At 43.0% G+C, this 25,086-nt stretch overlaps 1 protein-coding gene across 1 annotated transcript in view; it reads right to left on the bottom strand.

The window, feature by feature from the left end:
* RGS22 (regulator of G protein signaling 22) overlaps positions 1-23,870 on the bottom strand; it is a 144,223-nt gene extending 120,353 nt beyond the window's left edge. Inside the window, exons 1-3 of the mRNA XM_062189865.1 lie at positions 23,861-23,870; positions 23,778-23,806; positions 13,946-14,008 (exon numbers count right to left, since the gene is read on the bottom strand). Of these exons, the coding sequence (XP_062045849.1) occupies positions 13,946-14,008; positions 23,778-23,806; positions 23,861-23,870 (102 nt within the window). The remainder of the gene's footprint in view (positions 1-13,945; positions 14,009-23,777; positions 23,807-23,860) is intronic.
* Between the last annotated feature and the right edge of the window lie 1,216 nt (positions 23,871-25,086).

Raw genomic sequence — 25,086 nt, 5'->3', positions numbered from 1 at the left:
GCAACATGGTGTTACACGGCTAACTCTAAGCAATTCAATGTAGCTGAAGTAGAATAACTACAGTTGTTATAGCTTAAGGAACAGAGACAAAAGAATCGAGATAGATGAGACAGAATTACATCATGAAAAGCTTTGCATGTTGTTTTAAGAAGTATGGGTTTCCTTTTGACGCCCTGAGAACAGGGAGGCATGGTAAAATCCTATGTAAGGGAGTAGCATAGTCTTCCAATTCATGTTTTAGAAGATTCTGTGGTTAGCAGCTGGAAGATACCATGTTTGTTCACCGGCTCATGAGTGGGGAGGGACACTGCCCATACCCCATGAGTAGACCAATCACCACAGTCCATGGAGCTGGCTGTTGTCACAACCGGGGTTCATGTGATCACTAAACCACCTCTCTGGATGGGTACTGTCCCCATCACACATAGGTGCCAGGGTACTTTTTAAGGCAATTTTTTTAAGTATGTAATTTTTTTAAATTCTGAATTTTTATTTATTTATTTAAGAGGCAGAGAGAGAGCAAGCGAGTGCACTTCTGTCCGCTGGTTCACTCCCCAGGAGCAAGCAACTGCCAGGGCTGAAATTGGGATAAAGGAATTCACTCCAGGTCTCCCACAAGGGTGGCAGAAACCCAATTACTTGAGCCATCATCACTGCTTCCCAGGGTCTGCATCAGCAAGAAGCTAGACTAAGGAGCCAGAACCAGGAATCATAGCCAGATACTCCAGTGTGGCACAAGGGCATCTTAACCATTAGGTTAAACTGTCCATCTCTTATATTCAACTTACAAAGCAAAACTGCAACTGAGAAAGGTTAAATGATCCCTTCATTACCTAACAGCAAGTTCCCTGAGGGGCTGACTCTAGAAGTCTGGATTTATGGCTACAAAGCTGCCTGCATTCCCAGAGTTCCTGTAACTATGGCTTCATATGTGATTTAGGTTCTGCTACTCATGTGCACTCACGAAAATACTTGAATTGTGAATGGAGGTCAATGGGGGAAGGAGCCAGGGCATCTCCATTCCAAGGTAGAAAAACTGAAGAACCGAAGTGCAAGAAAGTGAGGAAAGGAACTGGTCAAAAATAAGGATTTTATAGAAAAAGCACAAGGAAAAACAGCAAAGGAAACTAAGAAGTGTGTTTATCATGAAATGTTCCTACTTATAAGAAATGTAAATATATGATATGTTAAAATATTTATAAATTTAAATTTAAGAATTCCTCTTTGTGGAATTAATTAAAATGAAACAGAGTCTTTGCCAAAGGTAAATAAGTACTTTCCCATTTTATAAGTCATGAGTTAGAAGAGATCTCAGAAAGCTCTTAATAGCACTGTGATTCTAAGATTATAAAGGTGGAAAAAACTGATTCAAAGCTTCTGCCAATTCATTTCAACAATATCAAAATTTGTGAATGCTCACATGCCAATTATTGTCTTAAGCATAGAAAACACTATTTTTGCCCTTGGTCATTTTATCTCTGATGAAAAGTATCAACAAAATACAGAAATATGTTCAAAATGGTATAAATGTAAATGTCAAAGAGGAAATATGTTCAAAAGAATAATATGAGATCATATCTATTCTGATTATACTTTAAAGGAAATCTGGTGGGGCTGGCTCTGTGGCATAGTGGGTAAAGCCACTTCCTGCAATGCCGGTGTCCCATATGGGTGCTGGTTTGAGTCCTGGCTGCTCCGCTTCTGATCCAGCTCTCCGCTATGGCTGGGAAAGCAGTAGAAGATGGCCCAAGTGCTTGGGCCCCTGCACCCATGTGGGAGACCCGGAAGAAGCTCCTGGCTCCTGGCTTTGGGTAGGCCCTGCTCCTGCCATTGCAATCATTTGGGGAGGGAGCCAGTGGACGGAAGACCTCTCTCTCTCTGCCTCTGACTCTCTGTAATTCTGCCTTTCAAACCAATAAATAAAATCTTAAACAAAAAAAAAAAAAAAGAGAGAGAGAGAGAAAGAAATCTGGCTAAGAGGGCCAGCACTGTGACGTAGCAGATAAAGCCTCCACCTGTGACACCAGCATTCCATGTGGGTGCTGGTCCGTGGCCCAGCTGCTCCACTTTTGATCCAGCTCCCTGTTAATTGCCTGAGAAAATCAGCAGAAGATGGCCCAAGTACTTGGGCCCCTGCACTCATGTGGGAGACCACATGAAGCTCCTGGCTTCAGCTTGGCCCAGCACTAGCCATTGTGGCCATTTGGGAGTGGACCAGTAAAAGGAGCTTTCTCTCTGTCTCTCCTTCTAACTCTGACTTTCAAATAAATAAATAAATCTTTTTTTTTTTTAAAGAGAGAGATCTGGATAAGAGAAGCAGAATGATTAACTAGAAGAAATAGGCAAAGTAGTTTGCCTTTTTGAGGCATATCGATAAAAAGTGGTTTTAATAAACTAGATAATCCCAATGTGCCTTCCACACCTGATAGTCTGATAGCCCATGACTCAACCTCCAGGCAAAGAGTCTACATCTTCAGTTCTCTAGCAAGATCACCCAACTTCATTGTTCCTTTGTTAGTGCTTTCATTTGTTCAACAAATATTTATCAAATCCTTATTAAATCAGATATTATCATGGGTGATATATTGCTATACTGAATGAGCCAATGCAGAACATCCCCCACAAAGCCCTAGTTGAAGTGAGTAAGACATGGATCCTGCCTTAGAGTACATATAATCTAGGAAGACAGATAGGACATGCATACAGACAATAAAGACCCAATGCACTGGGAGGACAAACCCTGAAGTCAGCACGTAAGGTGAAATCATATTTAGCCAAAATGATCCCGTCACATTCCTGGGAGCACCCATACAGTTCCATGCTGCCATCAACACTGCTCTCGTGAAGTCCATCACAGTCGGCGTTCCTCCCCAGCACGGAAGTGCACTGCTTTCTTCAGTTACGGAACTAGTGAGCTTGTGTTTAAAGCTCAGATTGCACAAAATCAGACCATTTTGACACCAGAATCTTCCTTAGCATAATAAGATGACTACACTATTGAGAGGCAGGTAGGGAGACCCGCTGGGGGGACAGAGTCTCAGCTGTCATCTCACACATCTCTCATCCTCTCTAGTACAGGCATTCATGGCATGGCATGGCACAAAATCATCTCCACCCTTTAGTCACCCTTGCACTCTCTGCAGGGCACAAATAGCTGGATTTGTATAACAAAGCATGGAGAGCACAACTCCAGACATGTATAATAAGCACAACAGAAATAGGAAACAGTGGTGGGAAGGCAACGAAGGACTCGCTAACAATCTTCAGGAAACTAAAGAAGATATACTGAGAAAGTAAAATGCGGAAGTTACATCCTGAAGAATGAACAGCACTCACAGGGCAGAAGCAGGGAGTGAAGTAAACTCCACAAAATAAAGAGCCGATGAGCCAAGATATAGGAGCATACAGCACTAGGGCCCTTCTGGCTAACTGCAAGCAGTTTCACACTGCTGAAGTTTAACATTTGAGGGAACAACAGCAAGATACAGCCTGGAGAAAAGCAGAGGACCAGTTCATCAAGCACCTTCTATTAGATGCTGTAGCTCTCAAGTTGTTCCTTCAAATCAATAGTTCTCAGCGGCATCAGTATCACCTACAAACCTGCTACAGGTGCAAATTCTCAGACCCCTCCCTAGAATCGGAAACTCTCTGGATGGGGCCCAGACGTCTAAGGTTTTTTTTTTTTTTTTTTTAAAGATTTATGTATTTATGGGGTCAACACTGTGACGTGGTGGGCTAAGCCTCCACCTGTGGCGCCAGAATCCCACATGGCCACCGGTTCAAGTCCTGGCTGCTCGTCTTCTGACCCAACTCTGCTATGGCCTGGGAGAGCAGTGGAAGATGGCCCAAGTGCTTGGGCCCCTGCGCCCTGGTGGGAGCCCCGGAGGAGGCTCCTGTCTTCTGGCTTCGGATTGGCGCAGCTCCAGCTGATGCAACCATCTGGAGAGTGAACCAGTGGATGGAAGACCTTTCTGTCTCTCCCTCTGTAACTCTACCTCTCAAATAAATAAATAAAATTATTTTTAAAATAAGATTTATTTATTTATTTATTTGAAAGGCAAAGTTATGGGGGGGGGCACAGAGAGAAAGAGAGAGAGAGGAGGGAGGGAGGGAGGGAGAGAGAGAAAGAATTTTCCATCCACTGGTTTACTCCCCAAATGGCTGCAGAAAAAAAGGCTCCCCATCCCTACAAGAACAATAGGAAGTAAGTAAACAGCTTTTAGCTGGAGACAGGCAGAGTTAGGTTAAGACGAATTTCAAGGTCCACATTCTGTCCATTCCTTCAGGTTGATTCTCAGGGTACTTTGTTTGTTTGCTTGTTTTATTATACAAGGGAACTTCAAAAAAGCTCACAGAAGGGCTGGCATTGTGGCACAGTGGCTAAAGCCGCTCTCATGTTGGAGCGCCAGGAGTTCAGATCTTCACTGCTCCACTTCCAATCCAGCTTCCCACTAACATGCCTGGGAAAATAGTAGAGGATGACTCAAGTACTTGGGACCCTGTCACCCAAGTGAGAGATCCTGCCTTTGGCTTGGAGCAGTCCTGGCAATTGCAGCTATTTGGGGAGTGAACCAATGATTGGAAAGATCTCTCTCTCTCTCTCTCTCTCTCTCTGCCTTAAAAAAAAAGCAAATGGCATTAAAAAATTAGTTTATTTTACTAAAAAACATGGAAAACATATAAGATAAATAAATCAATAAAAGAATAAAGAAGGAAACACAAGGAAACAAAAAATAAGCTTATTTTTGGTACAAAAAATTTTTAAAGATTTATTTGAAAGTCACAGTTACAAAAAGAAGAGAGAATGAGAGATCATTTTTCTGTCCATTAGTTCACTCCCCAAATGCTGCAACAGCCAGGGCTGGGCCGGACCCAAGCAAGGAGTCAAGGGCTTCATCTGGGTCTCCCAAATGGATGCAGGAGCGCAAGTACTTGAGTCATCTTCCACTGCTCTCCCAGGGGCATTATCAGGGAATTGGATCAGAAGTGGAATAGTAGGGACACGAACTGGTGCCCGTATGAGATGCTGGTGATGCAGGTGGTGGTTTAACCCTCTGTGCCACAATGCTAGCCCTATAAAAAACATATAAGGTTTATTTACATATTTGAAAGAGTTACAGAGAGAGAAGGAGAGAAAGAGAAAGACAAATCATCCATCCAACTGGTTTACTCCCCAGATGGCCATGATGGCCAGTGCTGGACCAGGCTGAAGCAAGGAGCTTCATCCACTCTCCCATGTGGGTGGCAGGGGTCCAAACACTTGGACCATATTCCACTGCTTTTCCCAGGCCATTAGCATAGAGCTGGATAGGGAGTGGAGCAGCCAGGAGTCAAACCAGCGTATATATGGGATGCTGACATCATGCCACAATGCCAGGCCCCCCAAATTTTTTTTAAAATCCATGCATAGGAGGAAACTTCAAAAAGCTCATGGAAAATGCATCTTATGGATTTCAGGGATTTTTTTGTACCAAAATAAACAGTTTAACTGCATTTTTCCATGATTTTTTTTTCTTTTTAGATTTATGTATTTGAAAGGCAGAGATGCAGAGAGAGAAAAGAGAGAGACAGACAGAGGGATCTTCCATGGGCTGGTTCACTCTCAAAATGGTCGCAACAGCCTGGGCTGGGCCAGGCCAAGGCCAGGAGCCAGGAGCTTCTTCCAGGTTTCCCATGTGGGAGCAAGAGCCCAAGTATTGGACCATCTTCTGATACTTTCCCAGGCACATTAGCAGAAGCTGGATCAGAATGGAGCAGTCGGGACTCTAACTGGCGCCCATATGGGATGCCAACACTGTAGGCAGTGGCATAACCTTCTATGCCACAGCACCAGCCCCTCCATGAATTTTTTGAAGTACTCTCATATGTGATGGTGCTAGATGTTTATTTCTACACACAACAAAGTAACCTGGTGCTGTATTATAAACAAAATTACTGCTGTCTGCTCAAAAAGTGTTTATCTCATACATTAAACCCTTTGTTTTAATCATTTCTAAGGATATCTACAAAATTCCCAAAGTTAGTTTAATATGTGATAACAAAAGACACATAGAGGGGCAGGTGTTATGGCATAGTGGGTTAAGCCACCACAAAGAACACCCTCATCCCATGTGGGAGTGCCTGGGGTCAAGTCCCACCTCCATTTCCCAACCAGCTTCCTGGGAGTCAGCAGATGATAGCTCAAGTGTTTGGGTCTCTGACACCAATGTGGGAGACCCGAATAGAGTTCTAGGCTCCTGGTTTTAGCCTGGCCCAGCACTGACTACTGCAGGCATTTGGAGAGTAAACCAGCAAATCTCTTTGGGAGGTGCGTGTGTGTGTGAGAGAGAGAGAGAAAGAGAGACAGAGACACAGAGAGAGAGACAGAGAGAGATTCTGCCTTTCAAATAAACAACAACAAAAAAGATACAGAGAGTAAGGGAGATAAATATGAATGGCGGCCAGCGCCGTGGCTCAATAGGCTAATCCTTCGCCTTGCAGCACCGGCACCCCAGGTTCTAGTCCTGGTCGGGGTGCCGGGTTCTGTCCCGGTTGCCCCTCTTCCAGGCCAGCTCTCTGCTATGGCCCGGGAAGGCAGTGGAGGATGGCCCAAGTGCTTGGGCCCTGCACCCTCATGGGAGACCAGGAGAAGCACCTGGCTCCTGGCTTCAGATCAGTGCGGTGCACCAGCCGCGGCGACCATTGGAGGGTGAACCAACGGTAAAGGAAGACCTTTTTCTCTCTCTCTCTCTCTCTCACTGTCCACTGTCCCTGTCAAAAAAAAAAAAAAAAAAAAGAATAAAAGAATGGCAAGGAAAGTGTCTTCCAAAATAGCTGAGTAGGTGGATATAGAGAATTCTCAGTTTTTAATCATATGACAGGAAAAATCTTCAGTACGAGGCTCAAGCCCAATCCACTGCAAGCTGTTACAGACTGCCCTTTTCCTTACTTAATTTTCTTATTTCAAGGGTATCATTTTCCAAATGTTCTAAAATGAATTGACCTGAAGGTGGTGAAAGCTAACTTTGTAGTACCAGTCATCCATGTGCGAAAAATATTTTCGCAGAAAAATCAAGTGCATGAAAATATTTTTACCACAATAAATTGCTGGTTCCACAATTCTTTGAAAAGAGAAGGAAAAAAAAAAACCTGTGAATAATTAGCAATGTGCTTAAACTGCCAGCCCAACACCACTGAAATGTCCCGGGTGCCAAATTATTTAGCTGAACAGTATTTAAATTAAAAACTAATGACTAGGTTAATTTAATACATGTTCATCTCCGCTCCAACTCTGTCTCAACTAATTGAGCTCCAAAGCTATATTTTAAACATGCATCCTAGTCAGTGAATAAAAAACATCTGACTACTTAAATGTAATAAGTCAGTTACCAGTAACAACTTTTAATGTAAGTTTTATTGTCATTTTAGTTGTTTAATCATAAGCTGTTTACTATACATTCACCAATGGGATGGAAGGAATTATGTGTCACATAAAATGTATAGAAAATATCTTTAATTAAATGAGTTACATTAGGTTACATTAGCTCTGTATTTGAGCTACAAGGTTACCAAAACACCCAGCGATCTACCCTGTTTATACAGCTCCAGCAACTCCTCTAAAAATCAACCTCTGAGTATTTAAATTCTGAGAAGGGAATACCAAACCTCTTTATCCCCCCTTTCTCCACTCGCTCCCCAAATCTATATTCTTTCCCTAATCTCCCCCCTAAATCCACCTAGAATATAACTCCTTCATGAAGCTGAAAGAAATTATAATAGTTTACAGATTTTAAAAAGTGTGGAGAATCAGTCCAAAAAAAGAAGTTATGGTAAAATTCCAAAAGCACATAGCTAAGCATGGTCTGGCGAACACATGACATACCTATCCCTGCAAGGAGGGTATGGAACAGGCCACCCCTTCAGCTTCTGCAAACCATAAATGTCACAAACATTTGAAACCACCCACAGAGCACCAACCTAAATCTATGTGGGCTCCTCTACTCAATCCCACAACAGTCAGTGAGCATGAAACACACAAAACAAAACCAAAGGGGGAGAAATGTTTTCACACTATAGCACAGAAGAAAATTTAATAAGCAAACACTTGTCCATAAAGAGTTGACAGCAAACAAAACAAAAAAACAAAACAGAAAAAAAAAAACCTCACAGACACCAAATGAAAACAATATCTGAATGTGAACTTGGCCCAAGAACAAACAGAATGAAGTTATGAAAGCTAGGATTTGGAAAGTGCCGTAATCATTTATAATAGCGGCAACTGTCCTGGATTCCCCTCATCAAAAAATAACATGGAGGCAGGCTACCAACCACCAATTTCTGGATCTCACAATGAGTCCCAAGGATGTAATGGTGTAATGGAAAGGAACAGGGTAGCAGTCAGAAAGACTGATTCCTGGGCCCATTTCTGCCACAATGCAACTGTGGGACTTTGGGCATTGTCACTACAGATGTACAAAGTCTCAGACATCTAGATGACCCGACAGCCATAGCTACACTTTCAGGCTTAGATTACTGTGGTGGGAGTGAAGGGGTACAGGTGGGAGAGAAGGGGGGGAAAATTAGGTTCATTTGTTTATTTCAAGGATCTTACCTGGATGATGTAAAAATAAAAACAATCACTGCCCACAGGAAATTTATAATGTAGCTTGTGAGAGATACTAAGAGGAATTCATCAAATTTTCTTTGGTCGGGAAAGTCCCAGCTCCCACCATATAGGCGTATGCTTGGAATTCAAAACTTTTTGCACCAAAATAAACTTATCTTTTCATTTTGGTTTCCACAGCCATTTTGAAGTACCCTCATATACACACATACACACAAGTGTACTTCAAAAAGGTTTGTGGAAACTGGAAGTAAAAGATAATCCATGCACATCAGGACTCTTAAAAAAAAATTCATAGAAATATGTACTATTAAAAAGTTGCCAAGGATTTCAAATTTTTTGCATCAAAATAAATTTATTTTTTAATTCCATTTTCCTCAAAACATTTTAAAATACTCTTATAGGTATGCATGTGCACACACACACATATATGTATATATATTGCCTATACCAATGTAACATTCTTGCAAGATGATTTTCTAACCTCTGCCTGTATACCTTGAATCACATGGAGTTTAGTCCTTCACAAGCCAGCCTATCTTACTGTTAGAAAACAAACTTTACAATTCTTCCTTATAGTGAATGAAGATCAGTTTCCCTCATAAAACTGGCCCTGGTTCTGTCCTCCAGTTCCACAGAATACATTAACCCCTCTTACTGAATCAGATCTTCAAATATTTGAAAAGGACTGCACCATTCCGCCCCTACCATCTCTCCCGAAGCCAGGTTAAACACCCACACTTCTTTCAACCCTTCCTCATCTGACATGAGTGTGCATTGGCTGAGTCTTCCTAAGTCTGGTTTGGCAGAACAACTCTCAACATATGGCACCGAAAAGGAACACAATATTCCAAATGTGGTCTGACAACTCAACCCTATTCAGGAAAACACTCACTGAGTACCTTCAGATGAATATTTTTCTTGATCTTGACTATTCTATTAATGTATCCTAAAAATACATTAACTTTGTTGTAGTCCATTTCATACTATATGTCAGGATCAAAATGAGACCAGAATGTGTTATCCAATGAACAGTTTATTCTTCTGCCACTAGAATACGGAGTGGGACAATCAAAAGCTTTTGAGCCATGTGGCCCTGGGTGGACCCTGTCACTTACTAGCTGAGTGACCTTAAACTGGAAAAGCATTGGTTCTTTTGTAAGTTTCCGTGCAAGACTCTGATAAAAAAAAAAAAAAGTTTTTAAGAGGCAAAAGTTGATGACAGATTTGTGCGGCACAGATTATTGTCTAGATAATACTCCACCAATCCGATTGGTGATTGCCAGTTATGTTTCAGAAACACAAGAGGAAATGGTCTAATTAGTGAAGGGAAATGAAAGAGGTGTACCAATGCCACAGCAGGCACTTAACACACATCACCTCACTTCATAGCAATCTTGTAAGATAGTTGCATCGTCTTCACAGAGAAATAAACTGAGGAATTAAGTAAGCAAGCAACGATTCTAAGCTCTTAGGGTAATGAGTGGAGAGGCTGGACTCAAACATAGGAGCCCATCATTCCTGTGACTAACCATGACATGGTGAGACCCAAGCACAAGAATAGGAATTGTGGGCAAGATGGGCTGGCGGATTGGGGCAGACAGAAGGGTGTGTGGGGAGGTGCAAGTAGCATGAAGCTAGAATGGTGAAGTCAAGGTCAAATTGCAAAGGATCTTGAGTTCCATGCTAAGGAATTTGGAGTTCAATCTGTAGGCCATTAGGAGTCAACTCCCACTGGTTGCAGAGATCAGTTTAAATAGCTGAAAATTAATTTCACAGATAATAACAAGGGCTTTAGAGACAAATAAAATTATGTAAGCAGAGCATGTGTTGGAGATATTATTTTAGATGGGGTTGGTAAAGGAGGGCTTTCTGAACAGAAGCAATTAAAGTCAGGAAGAAAGGGATCTCTCAGGCAAGAGTGTTCCAGGCTGACAGTCCAGGAGGACACTTGGCACATTCATGTCTGAGAAACATGAAGCAGGCAGGTTAGCCTTAAGTTGGACAAATAAACAAGAGGAGAGGGGTAGGGAATCAAGACTGAGGCAAAGATTAGCCAAGTGAGCCGCGGCGACGGGACCCTGGGTTCTAGTCCCGGTCAGGGTGCCGGATTCTGTCCCGGTTGCTCCTCTTCCAGGCCAGCTCTCTACTGTGGCCCAGGAGGGCAGTGGAGGATGGCCCAAGTGCTTGGGCCCTGCACCCCATGGGAGACCAGGACGAAGCACCTGGCTCCTGGCTTCGGATCAGCGCAGCGTGCCAGCCGTTGCGGCCATTTAGGGGGTGAACCAACGGAAGGAAGACCTTTCTCTCTGTCTCTCTCTCACTTTCTAACTCTGCTTGTCAAAAAAAAAAAAAAAAAGGAGATGGCAAGAGGCAGATCATATTGTATCTTGGATTTTATTCTTAGTTTAATGAGGAGCTACTAAACAGGGCTTGGAGCAGAAGAGGAAGTAACATGATTCAATGTATTATTTTATGATACTTTTTTATAATTTATTCTTATACTACTTTGCTGAAAGCATAATACACTAAATTTACAGTTCCCTAAGATACCAGTCCACAACTATCCCCCAAAAGTGAGATTAGTTTGGCACACTTGTTCTCCGTAAACTCAGGCTGGCTTCTAAGTCTCAGCTAAGTGCTCATAAAGCAAATATTAGTAATCTGTTTGAGAGTCTTGCCAGGCACTTGGTTTGATAATCCATCATTCCTTCTCCTCTCTGCCCCCAAATTCCTTTTGAAAACCTGTGACAACATTTTTCCTTCTTTCACTTTGGGGTGTGAAGAATGGGGAATTAAAAGGCAGACTGTGGGCACTAAATACACATGAAAAGGGACCTTTTAAAAAAAAGGGGTATGCACAGGAAGATTTGTGGAGAGACAGAAAACACAGAAGAGGTGGCCCAAGTGGGCTGCCTGGGACACATGATGGAGTCGGACTGCAGGTGTCCGCTGAGTGGACATGACTACAGAGAACTCCACAGAAATCACACCCTGCACTTTCATGCAAAGCCTAAAAGAAAACATACGAAGATGGTAATCCATTTTGACTGGATGACAGGATTATAGCTGAATTTTTCTCACATTTTGGGTAAATTGTCTTTATGATTATTATTGTTACTTCTCTAATTTAAAGGAGATTTTTTAAAAATAAAAGAAAGTTAGGCAGAAGAACTTATTTTCCAGAGCAAGTAAAGGTCAAGGTAATCATAAATCTTGAGCTTTAAAATTTAAATGTTGGGCCGATGCCATGGCTCACTTGGTTAATCCTCTGCCTGTGGTGTCGGCATCCCTTATGGGTGCCAGGTTCTAGTCCTGGTTTCTCCTCTTCCAGTCCAGCTCTCTGCTGTGGCCTGGGAAGGCAGTGGAGGATGGCCCAAGTGCTTGGGGTACCTGCACCTGCGTGGGAGACCAGGAAGAAGCACCTAGCTCCTGGCTTCAGATCGGCACAGCTCCGGCTGTAGCAACCATTTGGGGGGTGAACCAATGGAAGGAAGACCTTTCTGTCTCTTCCTCTCACTGTCTGTAACTCTGCCTCTCAAATGAATAAATAAAATCTTTAAAAAAAAAGAAGTCTAACTGCAGTTTCTTAACATTTAAATTTTTTTAAAAAATTTTTAAAACTTTATTTGACAGGCAGAGTTAGACAGCGAGAGAGAGAGATAGAGAGAAAGGTCTTCCTTCCGTTGGTTCCTTCCAAAACTGTGCCGAACCAAAGCCAGGAGCCAGGAGCTTCTTCCGGGTCTCCCATGCAGGTGCAGGGTCCAAGCACTTGGGCCATCTTCCACTGCTTTCCCAGGCCATAGCAGAAAGCTGGACTGGAAGAGGAGCAGCCGGGACTAGAACTGGTGCCCATATGGGATGCCGGAGCCGCAGGTGGAGGATTAACCTAATGCACCATGGCGCTGTCCCTGCAATTAGACCTCTTTAGAGAGTTTTCTTTTTGAACTTTTACAAAAATGTACTTTACGTGGAAGGAAAATGGAGACTGCATAGCCCTGAGGCAAGACCACACAATCTGGAAAAATAAAATTCTGGCAACTATGTGATCCATGCTGGGTTCTTTATAATATACAACTGGACAATGAAAGTTAAGAGATCAAATAAGAACTCCCTGAGTATCCTTGCACAGGCCTGTTCCAACTCTTATACTGGTTCCGGAGACCCAGTTATGCCAAGGAGAGAAGAGAGCACACAATTCTTTTGAGGCGGGAAAAGTTACACACAAAATACACGCATGCATACATAGATACATACATACATACAAAATCTCAATTGGCAAGAAGCACTGAAGGGTATTTTCCTGTCAGAAGACATTGTCAGTGTGGTTAGGTTGTAAAAGATTTCACTTCCTTTAAAATCACTTGTGACTTCTTTATATTTTACATTTTCCCTGGTAAAAATTTTAATGAAAAAGCTTTCGTACATAGTACATAATAAAAACCTTGTCTTACCTAACTTTCTTTTAACTGCCATTGCTGATTAACTTCACTCTCACACAACAATATAAGAATTTTTATGACCCCTCATTTCATTTTTCCTAAACCCCTGAATACTTTGTCACTGCTAAGACTGGTGCCCATCTATATGACAACAGCATAATGAGTTTCCTTTACTACTGATAGAAAACTCCAGTTGCCTTGGAGCAGCTGCTGTGATGCAATGGGTTAGGCTGCCACTTGGATGCCTGCATCCAATCTTTAAGGGAGACTGGGTAGGAGTCCTGGGTACTTCACTTCCAATCCAGCTTCCTACTAATGCACCTGGGAAAGCAGCAGAAGATGGCTCAAGTACAAGGGTCCCTGCCACCCACGTGGAAGACCCAGATGGAGTTCCTGGCTCCTGCCTTTGGCCTGGTCCAACTCTGGCTGTTGTGACCATTTGGGGCCTGAACGAACAGACTGGTGCTCTCTCTTTTTTTTTTTTTTTCTCTCTCTCCTTCTCTGTCATTCTGCCTTTCAAAAAAATAAATCTTAAAAAACAACCCAAAAAACCTAGTTGCCTTAAATACAAATTCCACTTTAATAGCTACACCAAGAAAATGACAATAATTGCCTAGAGGCAAGAAATTTACATTTTTTGATACACTGTCCTTATCACCTCTGCACTCCTGTGTCAGATTTTATACAGAATGCTTCTTCATGGTTAGAAAAGTTTCAGCTTTCTTCAATAAGAATAATTTATAAATAATGCAAACTCAAATGAGAAAGATGAAAACTTTATCTAAATACTTTAGTTAATATTTTAAGAAAATATTACTGATAATATTGTCTCACAAGATAGTTCATGATCAAAACAGTTTACTTTGATAACATATTCAAAAGAACATAATGGTATACTCACTGGAAGGCTTAGGAATTCATTAAAGTAGTCCACAAGGAAATCATCTGTTGCCAAAGAATCTTCCTGCAAAAGCAAAAAACAGTATTATGATTATACTAAAATGATAAAAACACACCTATATTATTCCCTAATTCTGCCATCCATTTACTATCATGGAGACCTTCAAACCTTTTTCATAGTTCGTCAACAGTGAATTCCTACTATAAAGAGAAACAGTGCTAGCACCTCTGGAAGGAAGCAGTAAGAAGATGGAATGGGGGCTGGCACTGCGGCGCAGTGGGTTAACGCCCCGGCCAGAAGCGCCAGCACCCCATATGGGTGCCGGTTCTAGTCCCAGCTGCTCCTCTTCCAAACCAGCTCTCTGCTGTGGCCTGGGATAGCAGTGGAAGATGGCCCAAGTCCTTGGACCCCTGTACCCACGTGGGAGACCTGGAAGAAGTTCCTGGCTCCTGGCTTCGGATCAGCACAGCTCTGGCTGTTGTGGCCATCTGGGGAGTGAACCATCGGATGGAAGACATCTCTCTGTCTCTACCTCTCTCTGTAACTCTGTATTTCAAATAAATTAACAAAAATCTTAAAAAAAAAAAAAAAGATGGAATGGAACATAATCTTAAAGACCCTTCTATTGTACTCGGTTGGAGAGCAGAAGACATGAAATACACAGTACAGCACTCCAATGAAACATCAACAAATACAAGTGAGGCCACCACATAGTACATTTCCAACAGACTTATTTGAAATACACATATTTCATAAAACTAAAGACAGAATCAATAAAGAGAGAAGCAGTGTTTGGGGTTAAAATGAAATTGAGAATGTAAATGTCCTCAATGAAAGCAACAAGCTAAGTGAAGAAAATGTTCTACTGCCTCTCCCTCCGAAGGAGGCACAGTTCTCACAACGTGGATCCAACCTCACTACTACATAGCAGACTTTGAAAATGTGCATGTTCTAAGCATAAAGATTGCATACATTTTTTCCATAACGATCTCATCCACCAGTGTAACCACTTTTAAAGTTGGCAAAATCAAAAAGCCACTGCCAAAACAAAATCCCGTCTTCCAAGTCATAAAACACCTTATTTTATTAGTAATTGTTTCCATTGTGTCAAAAGCATATGATGGCACACTCTGTTGTATAGTACATATGTTTATTTTGTTCTTCATAATTATATTTCAATTTTGGAAATCTAACATGAAAGTTGACAATATGACTCAATGCTATTATTTCCATATGGCTGATTATTTTGTTATACTGGCCAATTTTTGAAAAATTCACTGAATACAGTGCTATAGGAAGATAGTATACTACATTTACATCTACTTTTGAAAACAGATATTCAGGGTAATTTCTTTAAGTAAGTGCAGTGTCACAAGAGAGTTATAAACAATCACAGAATTTATATCAAGGAACTTACTAGAAATCTCATCTGAGATTTAGGATTTAGTTTACTAAGAATCTCAAGTGATCAAAACAACAACTAAGAATTTAATAAATCCACTACCTTAGCAGTGGTGCCTTCGTAGTGAGTAAATGCTCAAGTGAATTTCTTAAGCATATACATTTACAGAGCAGAACAAGTCAGATATCAATTTGAGGGAAGTTATAAATATAACAACCTTTCAAACTATAATTTTTTGGCCTGTATTTGCTGGACTATTTTCTACTAATTCTTATGAGAAAACATCTGAATTCAATAAATTTTTAAAAGACTTTATTTATTTGAGAGGTAGAGTTACAGACAGTCAGAGGGAGAGGAGACAGAGAGAAAGGTCTTCCATCTGCAGGTTCAGAGAGTGAGAGGGAGAGACAGAGAGAAAGGTCTTCCATCTGCAAGTTCAGTCCCCAAAAGGTCACAAGGGCCAGAGCTGCACCAATCCAAAGCCAGGAGCCAGGAGCTTCTTTCAGGTCTCCCACATGGGTGCAGGGATCCAAGCACTTGATAGGCTATCCCAGGCCATAGCAGAGAGCTGGATTGGAAGAGGAGCAGCTGGGACTAGAACAGATGCCCATATCAGATGTCGGCACCTCAGGCAGAGGATTAACCTACTGCACCACAGCGCCAGCCCCAATAAATTTATTTTAGTATTTCCTATTTAGGGGGCACTTTGCTACAATAAGGGTAGCCAAATTTTGCAGCACTGGGTCACAAGAGAAAAAATACCCATGAATAGGAAGAGTGTATTTTCTCTTAAAAAACTGTTATTTACTTATTTATTGGAGAAGCAGAGACACAGGTCTCCCACATAGATGGCAGGAACCAACTCCTTGAGCCTTCTCTACTGATTCCAAGGGTACACATCAGCAGCAAGCTGGAATTGAGTGTGGAGCTAGGACTGAAACCCAGCACTCCAATATGGAATGTAAGCATCCCAGGCGACATCTTCACTAACAGACTCAATGCCTGCTCAAGGGGGTTATGCTTTTAATTACTAATAGTAAGGTAGTATAATTTGTTATTTTTCTAAAATACACATTTTATTTTTAATTTTTTAGCCATAGAATGTGTATTTCATAGAGCTTAAATACTGCCTAGGATTTGGCCAGATACCCAGCCAGAAAAATTCTAGAGAATCCTCAGATTCATACTTGTATATTCATTTCCAGATGCCTCATACTTCAATAAACTATCTGCATTGAAGTACCTGTTTTAGTTTTCTTTCTTAATCAGTTTCAGAGAGGTATGATCTTGTAAAATTCAGTAAGAATGAATTACCCAAAAAGAGGAAAACATGCATTGTAACCTCAATTTCTTAGTATTAAATTCAACGAATATGAACATACTCTGCTTCTAAACACACACTCCTGATTTCTGAGGTCAGTCTCCCAGGACTGCTCAGTGTTCTCACTAGCACCACCTTCCACCCTTGGTGATTTGGCATTTCCTGAGTGTCTGCTCACATCCTCAGGTTATACCTACAACTGCAGAACCGTAAAGTCCTCAGCTACATCCAAATCTTTACTTCTTTTCTGAAACCGCACCTTAATCTCTATCAGTATTAAACACAGGGAATTCTGTTGGTATGGGGCTGTTCTGCAATGGGAAATCAGCGGAGGCCCCAAGTGCCATGTGTTTGATTTTCTCATGGATGGAAAGACCTGCCCTTCTCCAAATGAATGAGCATGCTCCCACACCACAGTCCTAGCTCCTTGTGTTCAACCATCTTGTCACATCACAAGCAAACAGCTGCGTAGACTAATGAGGATCAGATAAGCCCTTTGCTCTCCAAACCTTTTAATCACAGAAATTATTTTAAAAAGACCTTGACCTGAAGAAGTAGCTCAATTACTATAACCCACTTACTTGGATATATTAACATGAACTAAATAGGGTTGGCATTGTGCAATAGTGGGTTGAGACACTGCCTGCAACACCAGCACCCCATAATGGCACTGGTTCAAACCCAGCTGCTCCATTTCCTATCTAGTTCCCTACTAATGGTCTGGGAAAATCAGCAGATGATGGCCCCAGTGTTTGGGCCCCTGCCACCCATGTAGGAGACCCGGATGGAGTTCCCAGCTCCTGGCTTTGGCCTAGCCCAGTGCTGGCTATGGCAGCTATCTGGGAAGTGAACCAACAGATGGAAGACCTCCCTCTCTCTGTAACTCTGACTTTCAAAATAAATAAACAAATATTTTTAAAAATGAACTAAATCTCTATACTTGGGCTTAATGTCTCCCAACTAACCAATAAACAGGTGATAGTTAATGGTACAATCAAGAAAACTGAGTTCCAATCAATTCCTCCATTACATCATTCCATGAACCTGACTGCAAAATTTGCAACACAGACTCTCTGTTGAGTGATGCAATGGAAGGTAGGAACACTGCTTCAGAAATGAATCTACTCTGGAAACCTGGCTTTTCATGTATCACAGGTGTGCCATCTGTGAAAGTGAAGTCAGCTTTTCCATTTTTAGTCCAAACTTCTCAAGTTCCTTACTTTTTAAAGAGAGTTAAGCAAAAATAGCTTATGCGCTTGCTAATTACGACAGGTAAAATTCTTTGCTTAAAAAGCTGCTTGGCTGCACCTTGAAATCAGATAAACTATAATTTCTTCACAACTCTAATAAAAGATGCAAGAAATGCAAAGAAAACCTTATAAAGGAGAAGGAAGAAATAAGATAAATATATATATATACACACACACACACAAAAAAAAAAAAACCCACATTCCATGAACCATTATAATACATGCCATAAGAAAATTATAAGGTAAACCATTTCCTCCAGAGAAGGAAAAGATGTGATTCGGTAGGAAGAACCAGAAGAGACTCAAGTGGAGAAAACAGCATTTGAAGTGCATTTCAAATCCCTTCAAAGTCTACACTGAGAAACATCACTAGGAGAAGCAGCGACGCAGGAGACAAGGAGAAACGTTGGAAAGCAAAACGTAGGACAGTAGTTGTCTCTAGGGAGTGGTAGCAAGCAGGAACCAGGAAAGGGCTTCAGGAAGCTTCTAGGATCATGGAAATGCTCTATGTGTTGGTGGCAGTTTGGACTATACAGTATACACACATGTCAAATTTCACCACATGATGTCCTGAAAATTTTTTGTTTTGGTGTATACATTTTGCATCAACATAAAAAATAAACGAATATCAAAAGCTGGTTCATGATACTCATGGTGAAGTGATTAGGAGTGAAGTGTATCAGTCTTTATAACTTACTTTGAAATGCATTAAAAAATAGAAGATGAGTTGATGGATAGATGGTAGGATAGAGAGAAGACATAAATGTGAAAAAGCAATGTAGCAACGTAACTGAAATCTTGGGAGTGAGTCTATTGGTGTTCACTATATTCAACTTTTAACTTTCTCATGTTTAAAAATGTTCACAATAAAATGTATAGGAGGTGTACTTATGTATAAGGAAACAAGACCAAGTTTCTTGGCTCCTTATCAACAGCTTTCTTAGCCTCCTGTGTCCCAGTGGAAACATCCCAAATCACTGTCATCGCCCCCAGAGGAAATTCTTGGGTATCTGAACATCTTCTGAGGAGCAGGATTAAAGGCCAGAAACCTGAGCCCCCTAGTTCAGCCTTCTGTCCGTAACACACCAACCTTCATCTCTCCCACCCTTCTGAAGGGCGCAGTTTGGCTCCTGCCCATCTGTTCGGCCTCATTTCAAACTACCATGCTCCAGTCACAGCAAGTTTTTTTTTATAGATCTACACCGTTGCACATTCTGATGATTTGCCTGAAAAAATTTTTTTTTCTCCTTCATCTATCCTTTTTCATCTTCAAAAATCAAGAACAGTGTTTCTCTAGAAAAATTCTTATCACTTCATACTATAACTGTGTTTATATGTCTCATATACTTCTGGAGGAAAAGACTGCTTCTTGGGGCTGGTACTGTGGCATAGCAGGCTGAGCCTCTGCCTATGGCACCAGCATCCCAAATGGGCACCTCTTCAGATCCAGCTCTCTGCTAAGGCCTGGGAAAGCAGCAGAAGATGTTTGGGCCCCTGCACCCACATGAGAAATCCAAAAGAAGCTCCTGGCTCCTGGCTTCAGATCAGCTCAGCTCTGGCCACGGCCACTGTGGCCACTTGGGGAGTGAACCAGAGGATGGAAGACCTCTCTGTGTCTCTCCCTCTCTCTCTCTCTGTAACTCTACCTCTCAAATAAATTAATAAAATCTTAAAAAAAAAAAAAAAACAATGAGACCAGCGCCATGGATCACTTGGTTAATCCTCCATCTGCGGCACTGGCATCCTATATGGGTGCCGGGTTCTAGTCCCAGTTGCTCCGTTGCTCCTCTTCCAGTCCAGCTCTCTGCTGTGGCCTGGGAAGGCAGTGGAGGATGGCCCAAGTGCTTGGGCCCCTGCGCCCGCATGGGAAACCAGGAGGAGGCACCTGGCTCCTGGCTTCGGATCAGCGCAGCTTGCCGGCCATAGAAGCCATTTGGGGGGTGAACCAACGGAAGGAAGACCTTTCTCTCTGTCTTTCTCCCTCACTGTCTAACTCCACCTAATAATAAAAAAAAAAGCAATGAGAAATGCCAAAATTGAATAACTGAAGAAAAGCATTCCTTTTATCTATACTATTTGAATTATTTATAAGAATAAATGTACTCACACATTGCTTATGAAATTAAAAATATATAGACCCAAAGGAGCTAATAAGAAAACTGAATATATTTAAATTTTGTATATATTTCCCCTAAGAAAATTATCAAAGATACCATAAGAGAAAAACACCAGAAGACAGGTGCTTAAGACACATGTAATACACATCAAAGGAAATTTTGCAGAAAAATAAATAACACTAATTACTAAGTATGAAATTATCAACAAATATATATTAATAAAATGCCATATCCCGGACACTGTGATCCACACTGCAGGAAATAGTAAGGTGTGCTGAGACACAGGGCTAGCCCTACAGAGCTCCCAATTTTGTTAAGAAATGAAATTTTACAGATAAAAAGTTAAAATATATACAAAGTAGTGTGTCCCCGAGAAACATTTTTTTGTAAGTGAGCTATTTTATACTTTGAAGATGAAGACTTCACGTTAAGGTGGAAGTATTTTTCAAGTGTCCATAATAGCACTGTACTTTTAGATCCACACTCTGAGAAAATACAATATGAACAAAGTCACTATGAACACAGAAGCACAACAATAACAACAAAGCACTATTTAAATAAAACTGAAGTTTATTTCTCTCATGTGATCATCAGCAGAGCACAGGAGCCTTTCATGTGTGTGTGACTGTCTTTCTCCAATACCACTTCTACTTCATGATCCAATTGGCCGCTACAGCTCCAGCCTCACATCCTTATTCCAGCCAGTAGAAAAGAACCAAAAGGATGCCTTCTCTCTCTCCATACTTGTCCGTGCAAGTCAGAATAACCCAGCTTCTAATTACGGCCCAACCAGCTACTAGCTATGTGATGGGAGGGTCTGTTATTTGGTCTCTACAAATCTCAGCTTTCCAGAAGTACGACAGAACACTTCAACTTGCATCCTATTGGCCAGAATCTGGTTACATGACTAGCTGCAAGAGACGTTAGAGGGGTCGACGCCGTGGCACACTAGGTTAATCCTCCACCTGCGGCGCCAGCATCCCATATGGGCACCGGGTTCTAGTCCCGGTTGCTCCTCTCCCAGTCCAGCTCTCTGCTGTGGCCTGGGATAGCAGTAGAGGATAGCCCAAGTCTTTGGGTGCCTGTACCCACATGGGAGACCAGGAAGAAGCTCCTGGCTCCTGGCTTCGGATCGGCGCAGCTCTGGCCATTGTGGCCATTTGGGAAGTGAACCAATGGAAGGAAGACCTTTCTCTCTGTCTCCCTCTCACTGTCTGTAACTCTACCTGTCAAATAAATAAATAAAAATCTTTATTTAAAAAAAGAGACACTAGAAAATGTAGTCTTTATCCTATATGGCAATGTCTCTAGTATTATTACGGAAAAGGAGAGAAGCAGTCTAGGGACTCACAGGTCTCTGCCACACCCTTCCTTCTAATACTGTGTAGTTTATTAATGAGTACAACACGTTCACACTTCTCAAAAGCAGAGATAAATACATGTGCAAGACATGTTAACTGCTGAATCCCTAGACAACACTTGGTTGAGCTATGTGAATCTGAGGATCTGGTCATAAACTGGTTTGAACCGCAGCTCCAAGGCATTCTGGATGATGTTAGGGACTCGGGGGAGACGAGTTGGGCACTGAAGACTGTGCAAGACTCTGAAGTAGGTGAGGAAAGGCAACTGAGACAAAACTCACCAGCAAAAGCAGGAAGGCAAGCAAGGCAGTGTGGCCTGATTGGAAGGCATGTGGAAGTACTTTTATAAACCAAAAACAGGACGAATGCCATCTTTATCAGAGCAGAAAGTACTGGGAGGTATGGTTAAAGAGGACTGAAAAGTTAGAGAAAAGGTTTTGAATGCTGACGTGTGGTGTGCAGTTTGACATTCTGGCTCTGCTGGTTACTAACGTGTAGCCTCAGGCCCAGTTAGCTAACCTCTGTAAACTTCCTTTCTCAACTGTGAAATACAGGTAATAATCATGACTTAATAGGGTAGTTGTGAGGTTAAATACCAGCATGTAGCCAGCAGTCAATAAATACTAGCTCATAATAAAAGTTCTGAGCAATCAAGGAACAGGGTCATTTTTAGGGTTAACAACAAAACTGGGCCAGGGCAGGAGTAATGGCACACAGGAAAAAAAAAAAAATCTAAAGGTACGCAGAACAAAGCAATAGCAAGTAATCCAGTACAGCTGATGCACGGGAGTTTGCATTTTATGCTTTAGAAAAGGAAAAATTGGAGTTGGCAGAGGAATTACTGGAGGAGGTGATATCAGTTAGGACTACTGCCAGAGTCCAGCCCAGGGACGCAGGGCCTGAAATAAGACAGTAGCTGGGAGGATGCAGGAAAAGATCTGGCTATGAAACAAACCCGGTAAATGATTTCAGGTGAACAGGAGGCAAATGGAAGAAAGGCTCTGGTTTGGGCGACTGAACTGCCAGTGGTACCATCAACCAAAAACCAAAAGAAAGAAAACAGGTGGTGCGGAGGGGAATGAATGCAGGTGAGACTGCTGAGTGAGTCAGAGACATCCAGATGACGTCCAATAACCCAGAGCTGGTATCAAAAACAGGTGTGTTGACCCGGCGCTCCCAAGAAACAGGGGCAGTGGAAGCTACAAGAGCAGACCAGGAGCTTTCCCAGACAAAACCTGTTGACCAGAATCTTGACGAAGTCAATACTTTCATGGGAAAAAGGGCTAGAAAGGGGGGAAACACACCCAAGGGATGGGAGAACTGGGAGATAATAGTGTCAAAGGAGGAGGAGTGGCTAATAGTCTTCAAGCTATTAAGAGTTGGTGCATGGGGCCAAATGCCTGGAACGGTTAGCAAACTGCTCAAATATGCAGCAGCGTGTTGCTGAGGGCTCGTCACACAGCTCGTGCCAGAACTGTATGGGAAAGGATTAGCTGGCTCCAGAAACGCTCACCTCTTGCTGGAAGGAAGAGCAGTTCGGGGAGGCCTGCAGCAGTTTAAGGAAATTTCCTGATAAACAGAGCTCTGCCAACAGGGTCAGCGGGCCGAGGAGAATTTCAAATACGCCCTACGTACCGCTACAGTGCGTGCGTGCGTGCATGTGTGTGGGCGTGTGTGTGGTGTGTGCCTCTCAGCAGTGGACCAAAGGTCTGAAAAGGTAAAAGCAGAAGTCGCCGGCGAAATACTCTCTCTCTCTCTCCCTCTGTTGAACTAAAAGCCAAAAGTAAATACGATGATTGGCCAACAAGAGAAATAAGTGCTGGAGGACATAAGTAAAGAGTTCTTGGAATAGGACTCCGACCTTAGCAGGAATTAGGCTATCAGTCTACGTTGGGCAGTTTCTTAATATGTCATGGGAACTGCACTAGAACATATAGCACATACTGAAATGACTACGCATGCATCTGGCAAAGTACTTAATATCGCTCACCATCTCCAGAAGCGTGAGCTAAGCACAATATTTAGCACATTTTAAGTGGAATTATAAATTGACCACTCATTACCAACCAAGGCGATCTCCTAATGTTTACCGCGACCAGGGACTGCACTGGCACAGCCCAGTAAAACCATGGCAATAAAACCGGCCTCTCACAGAGACGTTACAGAGCTGAGAGAAATTACATGAGGTCATTTCTGCGAAAGAACCTTAACCATGACCAACATCCACCCTACAAATCAACTGGCCCTTCTTGAACATGGAACCTGTTAGAGAACAAAAAAGGTCTTGTGTACACATTGTCACCATGGTCACCAACCCACAGCTAGCACTGTACTCCTCCAGGAAAAAAAAAAAAAAAGTAGCCGGTCTACATCATACTTACAAATTTTTCTTCTGTAATGTCTGGTGGCTCTGAAACGAGATAAAATATCACATTATCTCAAGTCTGGCTTCCAAGTAGCGCACGTGAAATCATTTGAGACAGCACCTAGCCCTCTTCATTCTCTGCACATGGGTGGGATTTTAAGTGGGAATTCAAGATGGAAGAGCACAGAAAAAGGGCTCTAAAAACCAGCTTGGTCGCTCCGTCCTCTTGACCCTCAGTAGGGGAAGGTCGCCCTTATTCCCGCTGCAAAAGGGAGTCCGGAGGGAGCCGAAATTCCTGAGAAACAACGACAAGGCAGTGACGCCCGTTTTTCGAATGTTGGGGAGCGGAGACGCCGGGGGCCAGGAGTTAAGTCCTGAGGTCCCCGCGTCCCCGCCCCGGCACGGCGGGAGCCGCAGCCGCGCTCCGCTCCGGCGGTGCCCGCCCACCTACCCGCGTCCAGCCGCCTCTCGGGCATGGCCGCCGCCCGCGTCCCCGCGCGCCCAACGCCCGTCCGGGCCCGTCTCTCCCCGGAGCCTCGCGTGGCCCCCGCCTCGCCCGAGTTGCCATGGAGCTGAGACAACGCGGGCGCCTGAGGCCGAGGCCGGGCGGTCACGCGCCTTCCCCGGGCCCCTGGCGCCCCTGGGCCGAGGCTGGGGCACCCCCGCCGCCTCCAGTCCCCAGTCCTCCCGCTCCGTCCGCCCTGACCTCAGGAGGGGCGCCCTGGAGAGCCCGCCGCCTGTGAAACCCCGAAGGAACCAGAGCTCGGCGGTGGCCACCGTCCGTGCCTGCCCTCGCCCTGCTGGGGAACGCCATGTCCCCTAGCGAGGAAAGAACCGGCCAGCGCCAGCCGGGCCTCGTCCACACAGCTCTTGATCTAGTTCAGTGGCAACGATGGCCGTGTGAAAAGTGAAAACTATGGGTTTTAGGAACCAGAGCCTCCCCCCACACTGTCGTTCCAGTCGGTTAGGACGGCTGCGATGTCAAGATAGCTAAGCTTTCAAAATGGTTCCAGGAGTCTGTGTGAAAAGGTTTGATGGAAGAGTTTTCAGTTAAAAAAAAAAAAGGAATTTGAAGACCACAGTCATTCTGATCAGAAAAAAATGAACATGAATGGCAAATGGGTAACTCAAATTTCTAGCCCACTCCTCTCCCCCTGAGCCTAAAAACCCCAGTCTTGGTTGAGCCCTTCCAATGCAAAAGTCCAAAAGGACTCAGCATCTCCTCCATTCCTGATTTGCAGGTCTCCCTTCTGGTATAAGTCTGGTGTTCTCTAAGGGACACCTCCATCTCCCAAGTGACCAAGCCAGAATCCTGCACGATTTCC

The sequence above is a fragment of the Lepus europaeus genome, chromosome 4 (genome assembly GCF_033115175.1).
Source record: "Lepus europaeus isolate LE1 chromosome 4, mLepTim1.pri, whole genome shotgun sequence".
NCBI lineage: Eukaryota > Metazoa > Chordata > Mammalia > Lagomorpha > Leporidae > Lepus > Lepus europaeus.
Note: the sequence above shows the minus strand (reverse complement) of the source record. Positions and strands in the feature narration are given on the sequence as shown.